The sequence below is a fragment of the Neolamprologus brichardi genome, chromosome 23 (assembly GCF_056152115.1).
Source record: "Neolamprologus brichardi isolate AB-2024 chromosome 23, ASM5615211v1, whole genome shotgun sequence".
NCBI lineage: Eukaryota > Metazoa > Chordata > Actinopteri > Cichliformes > Cichlidae > Neolamprologus > Neolamprologus brichardi.
Window position 1 is genome coordinate 15,944,519 of NC_142125.1, and position 20,239 is coordinate 15,964,757.

A 20,239-nucleotide genomic window follows, 5' to 3' on the forward strand; every position below is an offset into this window, starting at 1 on the left:
TTAAAAAAAAGGATTATCTGAAGTACCTTTAAACGTATTTCTTGTTCTCGTGTTCTTTTTTTTCAGCAAACATCGCCATGTTAGACTATATCAACACAATGTTTTTGTGTCATTGTCAAATATGGCCTCTTTTTTCTTTCCCTCTCTTTTTATTCACACTCTGGTGACTGCTTACCCTTTCCATCTTCATTTGTTTCCTTAATTCCCCTCTTACTGTATTTTGCTCCTCTGTGCTTCCCTTGATTGCTTTATATGAGCAAGAAATCACATTCATGAAAATAAAATATGTCTATACTTCAACACAAAACCCTGGCACTGAACATTGGAATAATCTAAATGGAACTACTGCAAATTATATAATGTCTCAGTTTGGATGCGGTCTTACTTATGCTGTGGATTTGTATTCATTTATTATACTTCATATTTACCATTCACAGTCTGATGTTATTGGAAACACCAAACACAGTGTTATTGATATGGCTGTCATGTTGCTCAGTGTATTTTGACAAGGGTTGCATTTCAAGTTAGCATACTGCACACACACATGCGCCCAGCCACAACAGCTTCCACGTCTTTTGACATGGAATATTACTTGGAATATTCTATATGTCTGTGTGAATATGACTTAAAACAACATAGATTTTCAGAAACCATAAGCTTTGTCATTCTCAACCACCCTAGGGATGTATCCCATTTTCACCTTGGTACTTCCAGGCACAGATGTTTCTGTATACAACACCGGCCACTTGGTTGTGGCGTTCCATGTATCCCCTGCCTGCTACCATCTTGCACCTTGCTGTTATGTGCTGGATTGGCTCAGGGGCATCTTTTCACAGCCTGTACCTGGGGTCCTGCCTGGTGTGGTAGACCTCACCCTCTACTGAACTTGTCCTTAGAGCTTGTTCCTGTGTTGCCATCATTAGCGCCTCTGTGCTGTCTCTCAGTTCAGCCATTGGTAGGATTTCTTGATATCAGCCACTTCTTAAGTCTGCCAGTGCGACATGCCATGCATGGTAAGGAGCTTTCTTGTCTTGATGTCAGTGGCATCCACCTCCTCCTTTGGCCAACTGATTAGTCCAGCAGGGTATATGATGACCAGGTGCTGATTGCCCTAGGCACTGCTGAATGGAAATCAGCTGACTTCTGAGGCCTTGACTCACTCTGCAGATATTTGGTGGTTCTGGTTTTCTTAGTGGCCTTTTTATGGTTCCCATTTCCCTATAGGATTCCAAGGTACTTGTAGCTGTCCTCAATGTCTGCAAAATTCTATTCTGGTAGCACAATCTCCTCGGTTCTGCCTACAATCATCAATTCACTCATGTGGACTTGTGCGCATACACATAATTATAAAGAGTAGAAACGCAGTAAAAAAGCTTAATTGTAATTCCATCAATATAGAAAGGTTACTGTGCTATCAGAGAGTCTCTGCAATCAGTCACTAAAGCAACTGATTTCAGTGATTAACTCAACTTTAATGAGGAAATGAAGTAATCAGTGAAATGAGCTGCAGTGATGTCAAGATGGATGAAAACCTATAGATGATGGGTCACACTGCAACACAGCAGGATCGTGACTGTACACGAAACACCCATCTAAAGCATGTCTGCTACACACAAACAAGCTTTTGCCTCTTATTTAGAGGCAGTTATTACAGGCAGCTGAAGATGAGGGGTTGTTTTTCTAAAGAAAGTGCAAAAATGGGCATTGGCTTTGGTAAGGGAAGTGCCTGCTCTGTGAGATTTTGGTTAAATCCTAAAAAGATTTACGGCCTCATAAGTTGTGAAGCCGTGTCAACACTGGAAGCAATTCACAGCAATGTGGTGACCAAATGCCCATAAAAAGTTAATGACGTTTAGAGACATTCAAGAGGTTAGAGGTAAAAAAAAAAAAAAAAAAAAAAAAAAAAGCTGGTCCAATTGGCAATTACTTACTACATGAACAGATAGTAGATACATTAGAGTTACAAATAGTGAGGACGTGGTCAGCTCTAAATCAGTGATAAGTATCTAGCACTGCTCACACTCCATAAAAAATAAAAGAAAATAATTTAAGAAAGCCAGAAGCCAGACGTTTTACTGAGTAATCTTATCAAGGACACCCATATTCATTTCACTTTCAGCGGCTTTCTCCATGAAAAGTTCTCTGGTAGTTTAGTTTTCTTGCACAAAATCCTCTAAAACCCTTCTTTTCAATAACCAAATAGAATAAACATGTGTACAGTAGCTTTAACAAGGCTATAAGGTGTGTTTAGATTTTTGATTATTTTATTAGCACACATAAAATGCGTTCTACTGCCAAAGAGCCATTCAGTCAAGATGGAAAGAACTGCTCACAATTTGATATGTGACAACCCTATTTTGCTAACAAACATGGATAATTTCATTATTTTTCCAAATATGCAGAGAAAACTGGTACTGTCCACAAAGCATGGATATCAATATCAGATATCAGATATCAGATATCAAGACATTTGAACTATGCAAGTTCAAATTTCTGCATTGGTCATTAGCATGCAAAACATCACATAAAAATGTACAACAAAAATAATTTACACACTTATTCAAGGGATTGGCAATTTACAAAGAAACAAAATAGTAGATGGAGCTAACTAGAGACAGATTCACTGTTTTAACAGCCATCATCTGCTAGCTAGTTATCTAAAATTGCAGTTTTCCACAAAGCTTAAAAGTCCACTTTTAAGCCTTTTTTTTTTAAATTCATTTTTGGGTTAATAGCTTGTGATGTATGTTACTGCTTGTTCTGGTGCTAGCACAGCAAGATCTATATCATCTAGATAAGACTAAATCAGCTAGATAAAGATTTGCCATCTGATCATATCACCAAACCGGAATCTGCAGTGATTGCAGTCGTAAAAAAAGTGTGTCAGGATTTACTCCTAAAATCTCTAAAAACTTAAAAACCACAGGCAGTTGTTCACATTTGAGATATGTGCAGACCTGTATGCAGAAAAGCAACAACCAAAAAATGTACTTCCATATAGCTCAGAAATTTATTACAAGAGTATAATTAGCAGGAGAGAGAGATAAGTATTAGACAGGCAAAGATACTAGCAGTGACAGCCCATCTTCTAAGGATTTGAACTTAATCCATTTTCTCTCAAAGTAGCTCTGCTTGCTTACACACCTCTTTGAAGTGTAAATTGAAAAAAGAATTGGTTGCATAAACTTTCTACAGTGACAAGCTTGGAAAAAAAATGTCTGTTCTCTTCTACTGTGACAGCCCCTATTTTGCTAAGAAACAAGGCCAAAGATTGGAAATATTATATAATAAACAAAAGGGGACTTAATTAGTTTGTGCAAAGACAGTCACAATTCCAAACAATATCTACACTGATTGTTATTTGTTGAATATGGGAGCTATTCATGCAAATGTAATAATCACTCAATGTGGGAGAATCCTGCAAACCAAACAGTAATTAATTCACAAGAAGATATTTCCCCTGTCTAGTCAAGCAAAGCTGTTTAAATACGCTCCCCTTCCGCCATCATCTCCTTAGACTCCCCTTTTTCCTCTTACATCTTTCTCTGTCTTCAGAAGTCCTTTCATGTGTCTCTTTTGCTTTGTCTGTTCCCGTCTTAGTTTTGCTATCCCAGACTCAACACAAAGTCAGATAGCTTTTATTCATAGTTTTCTGTGCCTTATAAAGTAAATGGTAAAAAAAGAATGATCAGACTCTAGGTTAAGCAAATATGGGAATATCCACTGAACCAAACTATAGATACCTAAAGTATCTATCTATATGTAAAGAGTCCATAAATAACAGATTTATATCATAAAAATTGATTGTGAATATAAAATCATTATCGTAATTGATGACGGAGATGACTGGAGAAACCCTAAATGCCATCAGTTTCAATGAATGGCAATATAAAACTACATACTGCCCCCTTCAAAGTGTAGTAATGATCACATTTCACCTTTAACTGGGAAGCTTTTTCAATAATAGCCTTGAAGTTGTGAATGTAAATGTGAAGGATTGTTGAAGTAAAATTATAGAGAAACAAGAGAAAATGATTAAGAATATTTGCTACAATAATTTATCATGTATTTGTGGCTAACCACATCTATTGGACTGGATCCAGGGAAAAGTCCTGATGTATTTGCAAATTTGAACCAGAGAAAGAGGGATGATGGCACAAGGACCTGCTGTTTGTCTACAAACGTTTCTGTTGTTCTATGTTGAGGTCTGCTTTTATTCATACATATACTATTGATACAGGGGTATTTGTAAAATGGCCTGTATTTGTATAGCGCTTTACTTAGTCCCTATGGACCCCAAAGCACTTTAACTACATACAGCCATCCACCCATTCACACACACATTCACACACTGGTGATGGCAAGCTACATTGTAGCCACAGCTGCCCTGGGGCACACTGACAGAGGCGAGGCTGCCGGACACTGGCGCCACCGGGCCCTCTGACCACCAGCAGCAACGGGTTAAGTGTCTTGCCCAAGGACACAACGACTGAGACTGTCGGAGCCGGGGGTCGAACTGCCAACTCTTGAGCCGCAATTGCCCCATCTGTAGCTCAGGAGGTAGAGCATAATCTAATCAGAAGGTTGGTGGTTCAATCCATGGCTGCTCCAGTCTACATGCCAAATATCCTTGGGCAAGATACTAACCTCAACTTTCTCTCTGATGCATCAATCGGAGTATGAATGTGTGTGAATGTTAGATAGAAAGCACTTAAGCTTAGGTGGGAAAAAGTGCTGGTGTGAATGGGTGAATGTTGTATAAAGTGCTCCGGAAGAGTACAAAAGCGCTATAAAGGAATCAATTCATTTACCACACATGCATCACTGTTTCTAAAATTGCAATCATCATCATCTTTATTTATAAAGCACTTTAAAGCAACCACAGCTAATGCAAAGTGCTGTACATTGGAACTAAATAATAAAATTTGCATGAATTGTGTTTATCTTTGCCACCTTTACCTTACCCATGTAATATTTCATATAGATAATTCTTTCTGCCTTCTTTCTTTTGTTTTAAACTACATTCTGATTTTTTTCACAGCATCCCAACAAACTGTTTTTCCCATTATTAAATAAAGCCTAAATATATCCTTAATGGAAACTGAGAGGATTTGATATGTGAGGGCAAGTTTTAAGGTTGTTTGTCACAAACAAACCCCCCCAAAAACTTGCTGCTGCTAGTGCTACCTCTCATCTTTCTAGATGATGCAGCTAGGGTATGTCCTAGAAGACTTCTTTCTCTAGTGATCGGATTCAGTTTTCAGAAAACTTGACCTCTGACCTTACCATGAGGTAATGGTAGCCAAAATTCAAACTTTTTTTTACCTTTTTATCAGATGCTATTATTAATATTACCAATTTGAAAATCCTGTGTGGTCCTGTTCTCGAGTGTTCACAAAGCTGGGTGTCCATAATGTCTACAAAGACAATGACGTATGTACATTCTATTTTAGCACCATTTTTTTATTGCAGACCACTCTAATTTCATGTTTCACTTATCTAAAACATTAGTCATATGTGTTGATGTTCTTAGTTATAATAAATGACAAACTCTTCCGTGAAGGACTGACAGGAGCAACAAATAACCATTTAAATTCACTGATAACTGCGATGGAGAAAAACTTCATCATTCACACAGATGGTAGAGATGTAGTGTGTAAGTGTGTGTGTGGGTAGCTTTGGTGGTTATGGAAGGTTGGATGGGGGTGTTTCTGGCACACTGAAATATAAATGCGAGAAAATAAATTATAAAAAGCATGGAAAACTCAGAGACAAACCATGGTGACATGATTGTTTCAGTTCAGTGGCAAAGCCTGTTATCTCACACAGACACATACACCCAGGCATCCTGTGATCCTTTGGCTTGGAGAAAACAACGTTCAGGTTGATGGAGGTTTGTATCAGTATTAGAAAAATAAATAAATTTAAAAAAGAAAAAAATATTTGTTACCTGCTACTTTTTTATCTCTCATTTTCTCCCCTTTCTCTCTTTCTGCTATCTCTGGATCTTTTCTTTCTTCTTTGGCTATAAATAGATCAGTGTCTGGCTAGAAGGTAACAAGTGAAAATAATAGTGAACTTAGGGGCCCTCAGATGGGTAGACAGAGACTTCCTCTCTGTCTGTGTTACTTCTTTTAAAAAAATCATTCGGCCCTACTCCATCATAGCCATATTGCTTTCCCTTTATGATAACACCACTGATAACGCAATTAGTCTGTACATAAACCTTACTGAGCTGAATAGTGTTTTTGAAAGAGTGGTTTCAAAGAAAAGCATTTAATTCAAGAAGGGCAATGTAAATTTAGAAACTGGGGGCTTACCTTTGAAGGGCATCTATCTTGTCAGCGGTAATTCCTTTTAACAACTCCTCCAGCAGGTCGGAGCTGTCGGGTGGCAGAACAGGTGATTTGATAGTAGATGTGTGAGTAAACCAACCAATCAGGGCACCAAGGACAAAAAGAGCCACCCCTGCCAGGAAGTATCTACAAAGAAGAGAAGGGAGCAATCACATATTAATGTTAAAGTTATTCTATTATATAAGCAATCAAAGATGCTACTAAGATGTGTTAGATATATTTGTATAATGAAATAATCAGTATCATCTGGCTTTCGCTAGGAATGTATATATCTTTTTGATCTTGGCTTATCCCTGAGTCATACTGAAAAAAATCTGTTATATTTACAAAATGTAAATACCTTAATTTCTAAAGACAACCAAAGCTTGCAGCTGCTTAAGGTGTTATCTGATGTTTACAGCCTATCTGATGCATATTTGGTTTTGGCTTCATATATTATTTATTATCCAGATAATTAGTTTACCCTTCTTAAGAAGTCTTCTATCTAAGACCTAGGTAAAGAACTGCTGTAGAATATCCATACACTAAATTGAGATCTACACCTACATGCATGCCAATATAAGTGGATTTTTTTTTTTTGCTTGATTATTTTTTTAAGCGCTGAGAATAATTTTTTGTTCATTAATAAACAAATTTTAAAAATCAGTGCTGACTATTTAACAACATTAAACAGCCTGTATTTTGCATATGCCGGACTCGATCAGTCCTGCAACCCAAGTCAGTCCTCTATAACGCAGACTTGCTTTTAATCATATTAACTATATTGCTGAAATTCTCGTTGTAGTACACTTTCTAAGACTTATTCTCTTCTTGATTTAAAAAACACATTTGGATATATGCGTATGGTAATATGTGCTTCTGACATCGAAGATTAGATGAAGAAGTTGGAAACACAATTTGGAGAAAAGTGCATTGCTCACACCCCCCTGTAAGTCCCTAAATGAGTTGAAACAATGGTTTATTTGTACATCCAATTCAGTCTTATTTGGCAGCTTGTTTATTTCAAAACCACCAAACATTTATTACGAAACATTATAACAAAAAAATTAAAGTAACAGCTGAACACTCTGGTCATAAGTACTCCTCATAAACTTACTGTTGTCTTGAGGAAATACAGATCAATAGAGTCATCTAACTAAGTTAAGAGTCTTAAAGGTAAAACAATGCTTCCACATAATGTAAAGTTTAATATTCAAAAGGCATTCTAGCAGGTGCTGTCAATTACAGGACGTCTAAGAACACAGGGACCATTCCCAAACTTTCTCGTATAGTACATTAATGGCACTGAGTAGGGTAATATAGATACAGTATGTAATAATTAGACATGGAAGAAGGAGCGAGAGGAAGAAGTAAATTCAGTGAAACATTCAGATTAGATGATGTTTGGCATCAGCAGTGAGAGGACAAAGGGCAAGGACTTTTTTAGTTCCACTTTCAATTCACTTTATATGCAGGGAACAAATATTCATTGGTATAGACACGAATGGCAAGAGTCATATAATAAAAACAGATAAATGTCATCAGTGTTGGGTGTAACGGATACCAAAGATGCAATAAGAATAATGTAATGGCATTACATTTATCAGTAACGCAGTAATGTAACAGTGCATTACTCTACTAAAATCAGTAATTACATTATGGTTCCAATTATGCTGTTATTTGCGTTCCAAAGGCTCTTCAATTGTTTTTGCAGCTGATTTCAGTTTGTTTGAAGGCACAAGGAAACTAAGAAGTGGTTGACACTTTTTTAAGGGTTAGGGAAATGGACGGTGTTTTTTTATGGAGTAATGCAAAGGTTGATCTCATAAGTTAGACAAGAGGAAAAAAAATGTTTTCTGCACCAGTGTTTTCATTACCTTCTAGCAAATGAAGGCCCTGAATGCCTGAATTCTTTGTCCACAAAGTTTAAACGATAATATTTTAACTGCATGGGTTAAAATTCAACTCACTCCAAAACTGCATTGCTACTCTTTCCTTGCTTATTTATTTTTATTATAACAATGCTATTGCAAACTTTTGTCAAAGGCAGGATATAGAGCAACAGTACGTTGTAATAACCAAGAAACGCAATGGCATCCATTTTGAAATTACACCATATTTATTTTATAGTTTCATGGTTCTATTTTCCAGTCTTATTTGTTCCCATATTTAAACTACTATATCTTATCCATTATCATCTGCTACATCATTGTAATGCATAAACTGTCAATATGATCTAAATTCTAAAGTGAAAAAAATTCTACAAAGGTGAGTATGGGCAGGTACAGTGCTTCTTGAATTACTTGACTAGGAAACAGTGCAGCCGTCTTTGTCCTTTATGTCCAGGAGCCCTGGTGAAGTGGGAGATGTAGTTGGGATCTTCTTGAAGTCGTTCAAATCGTCCATGTGGTGAAACTGATACAGAGGGCTGGATGGGTTCCATCAGTTCAGGGTCAGGGTCAGGACCAGGGTCTGAACACCCTGAAATTATAGCATTGAACACAATTAAAGTCAACATTACAGCATTACTGTCACAGGAGTTCATGTGTGGAACAATTGTAAAGATGAAGTTAAAAAAAAGTACAACGCTACATAACTTCATAAGATTAAAAACAATAAACAGCACGAATATAGAAAATGTGTCCCTCTAGTATAATTGTATTCTAATGAAGCCTTGTCTTCATTTATGTTGATCAAGGAGAGAGTAACCCAAGCTGAAAGTATTCATGAAGGTATTTGTTACACTTCATAAACGCATGGCACAACATAGAAGAGCCATCTCCACAGGACAAGACTTGGCTGTCCATCCGCATCTAAAGGACAAAAGTCACTCTTTCGAGGATGCCAATATTCACATTTTGGACAGAGAAGACAGATGGTTTGAAAGAGGAGTGAAAGAAGACATCTATGTCCACTGTGAATGACCATCTTTGAACAGAGGCGGTGGTTTACGACACCAACTGTCTGCCATCTATAATCCAGTTCTGAGATCCCTTACCAGATGCCTTAACGTCCACTCACATCCATCTGACCTCAGGAAATCACATGATAGGGTGGGGCCAGGTTTCACAGTGAGCTCACCCGGAACTTTGGCTGATTGTGACCTACACCCGTTTTCACACCTTGGCTCATGTGATTAGGTAGAGGATCACTAGGTGGTCCATTGTACCTCATGGGGGCATACTCCCACAGGGCTTAAATCTGGCACTCTCCACCATTTGACCTTAGAACTGAAGAAGCTTCTCAGATGAGAGGGGAAACGTCTTCAAGCAAATCCAGCCGCTTTTCTTTCCAAGCTCCTTAGAGTATTCGTTACATGGATATAATTTCAAACACAACTCAGTTTAAAAAACAAATATAAAGAGATCATTTTTACAAGGCACATATATTTAGTGGGGTCTTAATCACAGGGTTTATAGGCCAATGTAAAAATGTAGCTCTTTTTGGATTGTAAAAGTGTTTTATGAGTGTATTGTATGTGTGTACTCTAGAATATAGTTATGAATGACTATTTTATGTATGTTCAAAATAAAAGTATCAATTAATCAATCAGTCATGAGATTAAAAGGGTTCAATACTTTTGTTAGTTAGTTAGTTTGTTTTCTCTGCCAAAACCATAACATTGCATCAAACTCAGTTTAGGGAGGTAAATGCTAACATGCTGAACTAATGTCAAATAAATAACCATTGTGAGCATATTAGCACATCATCATGGAATTAACCTCAGGCAATAATAAAGCCAATCATACTGAAAAGAATTTGAAACTCAGTCTTTTTAACCACAGGCAGATTGTATTGGGTCATAACTTTCTAACATGTACCTTTTGCTGTAATTAGGAGAAAACAGACAAAATAATCAATATTTGGTTTTCAGTTGTTAAACTGATTAGCCTACTTGCTTCAGAAGGCATAGGATAGAGAGCGTTTGCTTATACTGAACTTCAGGCACAACTTAAACAGAGACATTCAAAGCTTAGAAACTCAAGTTTTGCTTTAGGGTACTTAAAAGGTTTTAAAACCATTAGCAGATATCTTATCAAGCAGAAAGTGTTATAGGGAATTGCAAATGAAATGAAATCAAACCTCACCTGATCTCTGGCAGTCTATATGTTGCATCTGCATGCGGTCCATGCTTGGCCCCGGTTCCTGCAGCTCTTCCTTGTCCAGATCCCAGTCAAGGTCTAGACCTCCAGAGCAGTGCAGAACCTCACCGACCAGCGGACCACCCTGGGCATCACACACCTTCCTATATGCCATTATCTTATTATCTTACCTGAAACACACATGCAAATAATTGAAACTGATTTTATATTCTATAATAACACGTTTCGAATGAATAAGAAATGTTTCTGATGCTATTAAAAAAATACAATTGTTTCATGAAGGAAACATTAAAATCCTCGTACAACCCTGGGTGCAAATGTTTCCATGTTATTTGTTATTGAGATCACAGGACTTTCATTCTTTTGCCTTTTCTTATATTTAATACCACTATGAATGTGAGCTATAAATCACTTGCTTCAGCTGAAATAGAGCATAATAGATCACCCTTCCTTAAAAGCATCATCTCCTCTCGTTATCTGAAAGTAAAAATAAAAAGGGAAAAACATATATAATGGTTGCAACAACTTTTAATGACCAACAAAGTAAGCAGATCCTTAGAGCAGTCCATTTTAGACAATGATAGCATATTGCATATGTTGACATACGCAGTGTCAACTGAGACTTATTTGGAAGTAAGCCAGGCAGTGTGCAATGAAAGTCCACCAACTGGGTCGGATTAAAACTGCCTCATTTGACTTAAGGTAATGGATGCTACATTCGTGTGGGACAAAGAATAAAATTTGGTAAATGTGGTTAAAAGCTGCTTGGGTTAAGTGACTGACCAGAGCCTCTCAGCACACAATTATGAAGAGTAAAAGCACCACAGGGGGCTGCGATTCATTTATACACATTAAAATGACAGAGAGAAGACCAGTTACAAGCTGTTAAGGCAAGTTAAGTAGTGGATCTAAGTAAATGTAAGTGTGGGTGTGTGTGTGTGTGCAAGTTTGTGTTTGTGCATGCAGAATTTGTCGAGACTGTAGGATAGTATACGTGTTGGTTGTGTTTTGGCCAGTAAACCCAACTCTGGGTTCAATACAGCTCCTTAACAGCATCATTAAATCTCAGTGTGGCTGGTATCACGTCCATGCATTGACTGCGTGTCTGTTTGTGTATGTGTCTGTGTTATCTGAGTGAAGATCAGGTTTATAAAATCTCCCAGCTAGTGTCTCAGCATGTCATCAAGTTTAACAGTGCTTTTTATAAGCTATTCCATCAAAGTCCACCATGAATGGGCAAATGAACTGCCCAATCAATAACCGCTTGTGGTAGGATAAAAAAAAAAAAAATAAGAGAGAGAGAGAGAGAGAGAGAGAGAGAGAGAGAGAGAGAGAAATAAAGAACAGCATCAGACTGGCTGTTAAACTTACTGGCCCTTATTCTGTGTACATTGACCAGTTCATACTTGGCAGTTTATTCAATGCTAACTGGTTCAAAGAAAAACGAAAGACGAAAGGACACAAAAAGAAAATCATGTTGACATCAAAGTCAGTGATGCAGGTTTGAAGTAGCAAGTAAATTGGTTACGAATAAGTTACAAGTCTTCTCATTACTACAGTCATTCTTTGTGTAATTGTACTTATCTTAAGCCTTTTTATACTGTAATGTTACTTGTCCTTAAGTATTCCTTACACTAGGCCATTAAATTTGAAAATTATTATTAGCAATTGAATGGGCTTACAATTGTGGTTACTTTAACCCCCTTTCAAGAGTTGCTCCAGACAAACATTGGGTGTGGATGTGTCCCAGAAGGGCTTCCCCACTCAGCGTTGCTAAACAGTAATGCTGGACCTCTTTCTGTACACAATTTTATCAAGCTGAAGAGAATAAATAAAAAGGGGCATGAAGTCGGAGTCGGGAAAAAAAAAGGAAAAAATCATAAATCAAACATCAGAAATGTGCCCGGTGTGAGTTAAAGCCATGCTAAGGATGCAAGATGCTACTCACAGAGATAAATCCAGATGATGTTTGACTTCATCTTAACAAACATCTCAACAAATAAAATCGTTTGTATTTATTTTTCAAGTTTTACAATGCAATATACAGATATATACAAGATAAGCCTCTGTGATTGACTGCTATGTTTATCGTCACCAGACATATGACTACATATATATAGTATAACAGTCAGTATTAACAATGCCAATAATAACTACAAGTAAATCAACAAACATATAAAGAACATAGTATATTTTGTGTTTTTTTTTCCTTTCTTTGTTTGTGATTGTTTCTTTTTATTAGCGGAGGCAATTATTGCACTTACCCTAAATACCAAAATAACAAAAGAACTATAATTGTTGGTTATACTAATGACTGTGATTTTATCGTTTCTAGCTCAGAGGAGCTGTGAATCGATTACAGATCTGAATTGTCCCTGTTTAGACACTGCATTGGTTTCTGTTTTACTGATTACGAAGCGGGATTTAGATAGAGAGGAGACGTGTGAGTGTGACAATTACATGAAGAGTTTTAGAGAAGAGAGAAGACGGATACAGTGAAAATGGTACAAAAGCAGTGGCAGAGATACAAAGAAACATAGTTGAAAACAGGAAGCAAGGAAAGAACAGAGTGTTTATAGATGAATAAGAGAGAGTAAAAAGCAGAGGAAAGAGGTCTGGGAGTTCCTTGGCATCAATCTTCAATGCTCTACCACACTTTCATTACTTCTAGCTCGATGCAGATGAAGGCTCCTCTCAGTAAAATGGAACAAAAGTTCATTTAACTGCTGACCCTCACACACACTGCAGTGGCTTTCACTTGATACCTATCACTGCAGGAGTTATAAGATTCCCACTCTTTTTTATCTCTTTTTTGTACATGTAATTTAACTTGTTGCATTTTTCGTATCGATTTTTCATGTGACATCCACAGATTTTTTAATAAAAAAAGTATATATATATATATATATATATATATATATATATATATATATATATATACACACACACATATATATATATATACACACACACACACAAATTGATGTTGATTGATTGTTGCTGTTCATGTCAATTATTGAGTGATTTTCAACTTTTCCTGCACATCTTAATCCAAAATTGTATTAAACATGGTGTCACTTAATTTAGCATTAATTTGGAAATTTGGTTCGCTCCTCCCAGTATTTTTCTTAAAATTATTTTTTTGATTTACTGAAGGCTTCTTGATTTCTCCAATCCACACAAAGACACATTGTTTTTTTTCTGTTAATTTTATTCTTAGAAATGTGCAATGCGAACCACTGCTGTCTTTAAAGTTCCTGAAAGTTAAAATGAGAAATCCTGACAAACTGTAATACCAATAATTCCTTAAATACACAATATGCCTGTTAATCTATAGTAACCCTTGAATTAAACTGGCATTCTAATTTAATTTCCAATTATCAAAATTAATCAAAAGCAGTTGAATAAAACATGATTACATTAATCACCATTATTCCGGTGGAGTTTTAAGTACACAATCAGCAAACTGTTGGTGTCACACCAGAGTAGCAATCCACAAAAATCTCACTTTAAGTCTAAATCAAGATAATTATTGCTCTTCATCCAACACCCACTCCACTCTTTGTCAGTTCGAGTTAGATGCCGTCTCCCAGCTGTAACCAAAACATCACCACACTTTTTCACTTTTTCAATAAATGATGTAGCGAGGGGACAACTTTTGCCCGTGGGTTTGCCTGAACACGTCACAGAATTTTTAAGGCTCGTTATGCTTTCAGAAGTAAAACAAAATGTTGCTCTTTGAGCTCACGGCTTCATTTCAAAGTGTAACAACATTTGACAGTGCCAGTGTATTGCCATCTGTATGCCTTTTCTGACTTGATCTTAGTTGAGGTGACAGACACAACATTTCAGAGGATGTAGACATAGCAGCTACATTTCTCTGACAAATTAAAAGCATTTGTGCAGTAAAAAGTTCATATAAAATTCAAAGCCGACAGGAAAAGTGCAGCATTCAACTACTGACACTAACTTCATACATTTATCATTTATTTATAATCGTCATTATATCAGACCTTTACATTAAATTGTAGTTTTAGAAACCAACAATAATTTCAGGGATGATCTGCAGTTAAATTGGAGAAAAAAAAATCCAATTAGAGATTGACATTAAGAAAATGTAACTTAGGAAGGATCATAAGCTATGCTTTTTGCTGAGCAATGACTTGAGTGCAATAGCTATGACACATCAGCATTTAAATGGAAAAACTTCTCAAACTCAGTTCTATTCAATGGAATAGTGCTAAAATAAATCTCTGAACGTTTTGCTGGATATATCACTTCTGGTGAATTTGATGCAAGTTTGCAATGTTTAGCTGTACATTACTAGCTGTAGACAAGGTTTATTGTTCTGCTTAAAACTAGGCTAACTTACTTTAAAAGCTGCTGTGACTATCATTAACAAGTTCCTTGGTTACAGTGTTGTGTATAATATCTAGCCCCTCATTTTATTGTTTGTCTTTTCATATTTTAGGAATTTATTTAAAATTTTCACTAGTGCTAGTTTCACTGCTAGTTTCAATTGTGTGTTGTTTATATTATAAAATTTACATTGGTGAAGTAGAAGTAGTAGATGTCTTAGTAGATCGATTTTATAGCAACATATTTAGGCAAATATACTAAGACATAAAAAAACATGTTGAGCAGCCATAGTGAGGGAGAAAACTGCCCAAAACAATTACGTAGTATGTTGAATGAGTCTTAAATGGCTCTATTATGTGCAATTACAATTCAAAGTAGGCTTTTTAATAGCAATCAATTTCAGAGTCAAACCAAGAACAAATTTTGCATAGCAAATGAAACGCCTGATGCAAAAGCTACTCTTTGACTTTCAGAGAGAGCGCTCCATAATCAGACAGATCTGTTGCTTTGAAGAGGTGTAGAACAATAGCACTGGTACGCTGGGACAAAGACCCTCATCAAATTGTTCTTCTGATATGAAATCCTTGCACAGATATTTGTGTAAGATTACTATTTATATAGCAGGACAAATGCAGGCTTGAGGAACAAAGTTGTCATTCATCTTTTGTCTTTCAGCTCTAAGCAGATTGACAGGCCATCTGCTGTATCTGCTACCTTTCACTACTATTCGCCTCTCATTCATAAATTACTGCATCGCCAGTTTGCTCTAGACACAGCTGAATACACTTAGTGTGATCAGGGCAGAGACAAAGAGTGAGAGAGAAAGAAAGAATATTTTCCCAAACACTTCTCCTCACCAATCATTTCAATTGACACAACCTTGTCAGCTGCCGTACTTACAGAGCAGGAAGTATGCTGTCAATCATGGATTTCCTTCTCCCTGCCACAGAGAAGCACAGACCACAAATTATTCATTTTTTTCCCCATAACTCATGCATTAAAAAAACCTCAAAGTTGCCATTCACTGTATACTTTCACATCCACGAATACTGTACAATACACACAAATTATAAAATAATTTCCACCCTGATGCGTGTCCCAGTAGTATTCTAGGTTAATGCAAGAAAGGGTAAGACCACTGGGGACAAATAAGAAGAGCAAACAGCAGTGTAATGGAATAATCAAGCATCTCCATTAAGACTCTGTTCACATTATGTGGTGGTTGGTAGCAAATGAGGTCCTTGCATGAGTGGGAGTGCTCAAATGCAGGCTTATTTGCTAACAGATATATGGGACTGTCAGTATTTAGAAAAAAAATAACAATCTTTTTTTTTTTTTGTGGTACGATGGCATTTTACTTCATGCCATGCATTTTTCTTAACTTTGGAAGCATAAGTGAAAAGAGCCTTTAATGTCCCAATGTAAACCTGTTACACTCTAAACTTCTAACAAGGGTTGTATTCAGTTATATTCTCAATTTGCAACATATCCCCATTCTAATGGGTCATCTATTATTTATCCATATCATTGTGGATTTCGTACAGCTTTAAGGTTAAAACTCATGTCACAGCTTGCAAAGCAAAATACAGCAACATCCTTACAAACTCCAGATAATACTGCTGATATAATTTTTCACACTTATGTGACTCAAGGTTAAGGGAGAGAATACTGTTAATATAATTTAATCTGACCATGAATTCTACAAAGTGCATCAGTATAATAAGAAATGAATGCAATATTCAACATTAACCCTCTTCTGCAGAGCATTGGCCTTAGGCAACAGAAATTTTCTTAAGCCAAATGTCTAGTTAATGCTTTTAGAAATGATTAAAACAAAACAAAAATGGTCAAGCAGAGAAGAAGAAAACACTTTTTTGATACTTGTCACAGGAGGACATGGTGTAAGATGAAGGGAAGATTATTTGCCTTAAAAATGTATTAAAATGATATGACATAAACTATAAATAAAACAATGTGTGTGCATTTGTCTGTGTGTGCGTGCAAGGTCTGTGTAGAGACTGTCCCTTTTAAGTTTTCTTCATTTTGTCTATTTAGAATTGTGTTTTTTCTGCCTTCTCAGGGCAACACTGTTTGGCAATGGTGACTTTTTAAGCATACCCACAAATGTATTTAAATATATTTGCATTTTTATTTACCTCAATGCTTTAAACATTTTGAGTCAAAAATAGGCACGACATTAAGATAGACAACAATGACAGTGAAGGGAGAGAACAGTTTGAGAAGACATGAAAAATGGTATTTTAAAAATTGCCTGTCCAGTTGATATAAAGTAATTTACACATAACTAAATCAAATGTGTAAATAATTTTTTCTGACATATCTATGCCATCCGAGTAGACTTACAGAGCTTAAAGCATACAAAACAGGAGTATATTGCTATGCTGCAGTCAGTCTTGCTGTGTTTTCAGTGTTTTCCTACACACACACACACACACGAGAGTAGCTTAGCTGTACCTTGGACAGAGACCTTTGATGTTACACCTCAAATCTGTTGGAGCAACTCTTCCAATTTTTGAGGTTACAACTCCTAATGGTCCTATTACTACTGTGACCACTTTTGACTGGCCCTTCATGCTACCCAAGCTCAACTTGGAACATGAGTATGAGATACATATCTAAAGCCATACTGACTCAGGCAACACCCAGCATTGGCACTAAGCAACCAGGATGTATTAATGAATAGACTACTGGAACAAGGCATATAAACATCTCTATTTGGTGAGCTGTCATTATGGGGAGGCCCAGGTCACACCAGGTTTACTGTAGGGTTTTTTATATCATGGACTGTCTTATGTTTTGGTACCATATGTGCTAGACTGTATTATACCATATTATTTTCCAGTAGATAACTATACACCTTTTCTTTTAATTTGCAGAGACTTATAAATTCAGAAGTTAGTACCAGCTTCTATCTCCATTTGCCCCCAAGTTGTGGCAAGTGTTGGGGAGATTCTGTAACATTCAAACTGGAAAATACCTTAAGGAATGAAATGACAGTACACCATTATAGATAGTAACAGAAATAGTTAATTACACAATTAGTAAGATGTTTTGCTACTGTTAAAAGACTTTCAGATTCACAGCTATGAGAGGATCCAACGCCAAAACTGATGTGCTACATATAAATTGGAATATGGGCTTGTTAAGAAAGTCTTGAAACTTGGTTTATATTCGATAGGCTCTTTCTAAGATTAAGAAGTGTAACTGCTTCTTTTATTTTAGCCAGCTATGCTAGCTTGGTACCACACAAAGTCTAGCCTTCATGTGTCTGTCTTATCTCTGCAGAGTAAAAAAAATCAACATGAAGCATATTGGAATCCATTTAGCAGCACAGCCAAAGGTAGACTTCATTTCTGCATAAAATATATCCTGGGTCTCGCATGCCGGTATCCATCCATAACCACAGCATTAACATCTGCACGGTGCCATGTAGCTGTGAGAGTTTGTTACAGGCTGCAGGGCCATCAGAGAAAAACCTTTATTTTTATAGTGTTCATGAATTAAAGATGGCTTCCCCTGGGGTGTTGGAGGAGAGCAGAGGCTTCATGGATCCCTCACTCTCTCCTCCGCATTAAATCTCCTGAATACCACAGGCCATGTCTCACGATGTTAGACACGGAAAACAATAACAGCCAAACATTCTTATCTGGTAGGGTGTTTTTGTATTTCTTCCTCTCAATACCAGTTTTCTTTCTTGTTTTCTCTCTTGGTTCTCTTGGATGTTGTTATGCTTGCTATATTCCTGACTCTAAAAGTTCAAGCCAGTCCATTAAAAACTGCATTACCCACAAGTCAACAGGTTATGTAGCCCATTACAGCTGAAGGTCAAGTTTTCTTGTTCCGTGGTGGGTGGATTTTGGAAAACAGAAGAGTCAGATATTTAATGGAAAAGTATCGCAGGCAAACACTGAATAACATTTTACATTTCAGATATCAGCAGTCCATCGCTATGTTTTTTGTGATGATCACAAATGTAAAGACTTAATTTAACAACAAAAAAGAAGCAAATGATAAATATTATTCTATGAATATCTAAAATTTGTCAGCATTGAAATGTGTTTATGTGAGGTTAAATTGCTAGTATTTTGATAGAAAGTGGGAAAGAAGACTATCGAAAAACAGACTAGTGTAAAGCCCTTGTCCAAATTACAGTTAGGTAATGAGTGGAACAGCAATAGAACACTAAGCTTGTCGAGAATGCGATTGAAAATTCTGAAACCAAATGATATTTTAAATAAATTATACTTAAGATCAGAATAAAGATTATTATGTAAATTGATCTAGACTCCACGTTACACTGAGGTTAGAGTCACATACAGATAGGAAGTAAGTATTTTGACATTTACACATTTATTTATTTATTTATTTTAAATATGAAAAAAAAATCTGACTGAAGGAAAAAACATTCAACTTTATCTTAATTGGTTTAAAATGTACTGCATTTCACATGACTGTAATTAAAGGTTTACAACAAGGTGCAAACCACTGGTTGCACACAATAACAGTCAAGATGAGACTTTATCAAAACATCTAAAGCGCATTCCTAGTTATGGAAGTCACATCAAGGTGCTTTATATTGTACAGTAAAGGACTTTCCAATATTAGAAAGAAACCTCAACAATCATATTATGGCATGGGAACATATAGCTGCCATTGGAACTGTGTCACTTGTGTTTATTGATTTGACTGCTGATAAAAGAAGTCAAATCAATAGTATAAACTGAATATAAATATATATTAACTTGAAAATAGATATAAACTGAAGTATGCAGGACTACACTCTATGCTGAGATTCATCCAAATGCTACAAAACTAACTGACAGTGCAAATGTGTAACTGTAACACTTTGCACTGTTTGTTAAACCCTTGAATTAAAGTTAAAAGCTAAAGGTATCCAATTCAGTCATATCTTTGCTGTCCAAAACTGCAAAAACTGTGTTGTTGTTCAAATATTTATGGACCTAGCAGTTTATACTATGGCGGATTCAACTGAGTCTCAGAGAGCAGCCCTTACTGCTACTGACTAATTCTTGATTCTTCTTTAATTCTTTTAAGCTAATACAAAGACGAGCACAGACACTACCAGTTCCAGAGTTCTAAATGTAACAAACATCTGGCACTTGTGATCGCTGTGGGGAGCACTACAGGAGTGAAATGAAATCAACTGCCTGTAAACACCAGAACAGAACACCAGATGAGTTGTAAAGGGACCAAAAGGGGTTCAGTGACTGACATTGGACAACAAACAGTGACAAGGATCTATTGCTCATATACTTGATCTTGCTTTCAGTGTTATATGAGACTATATGAGCAGCAGAAACCTATATTTTGTGGTACATAAAAACATAGAGGCCTTAATTAATTTTTTTTTACTTTTCACTCCTTTTCTACTCTGAATTGTTATTTACAGACTTTTGAACT

General features: G+C 36.4%; 1 protein-coding gene across 1 annotated transcript in view; it reads right to left on the reverse strand.

The window, feature by feature from the left end:
* Positions 1-10,592, reverse strand: part of naaladl2 (N-acetylated alpha-linked acidic dipeptidase like 2) — a 281,530-nt gene extending 270,938 nt beyond the window's left edge. The window contains exons 1-3 of the mRNA XM_006801991.2: positions 10,424-10,592; positions 8,639-8,816; positions 6,321-6,482 (exon numbers count right to left, since the gene is read on the reverse strand). Of these exons, the coding sequence (XP_006802054.1) occupies positions 6,321-6,482; positions 8,639-8,816; positions 10,424-10,592 (509 nt within the window). The remainder of the gene's footprint in view (positions 1-6,320; positions 6,483-8,638; positions 8,817-10,423) is intronic.
* Between the last annotated feature and the right edge of the window lie 9,647 nt (positions 10,593-20,239).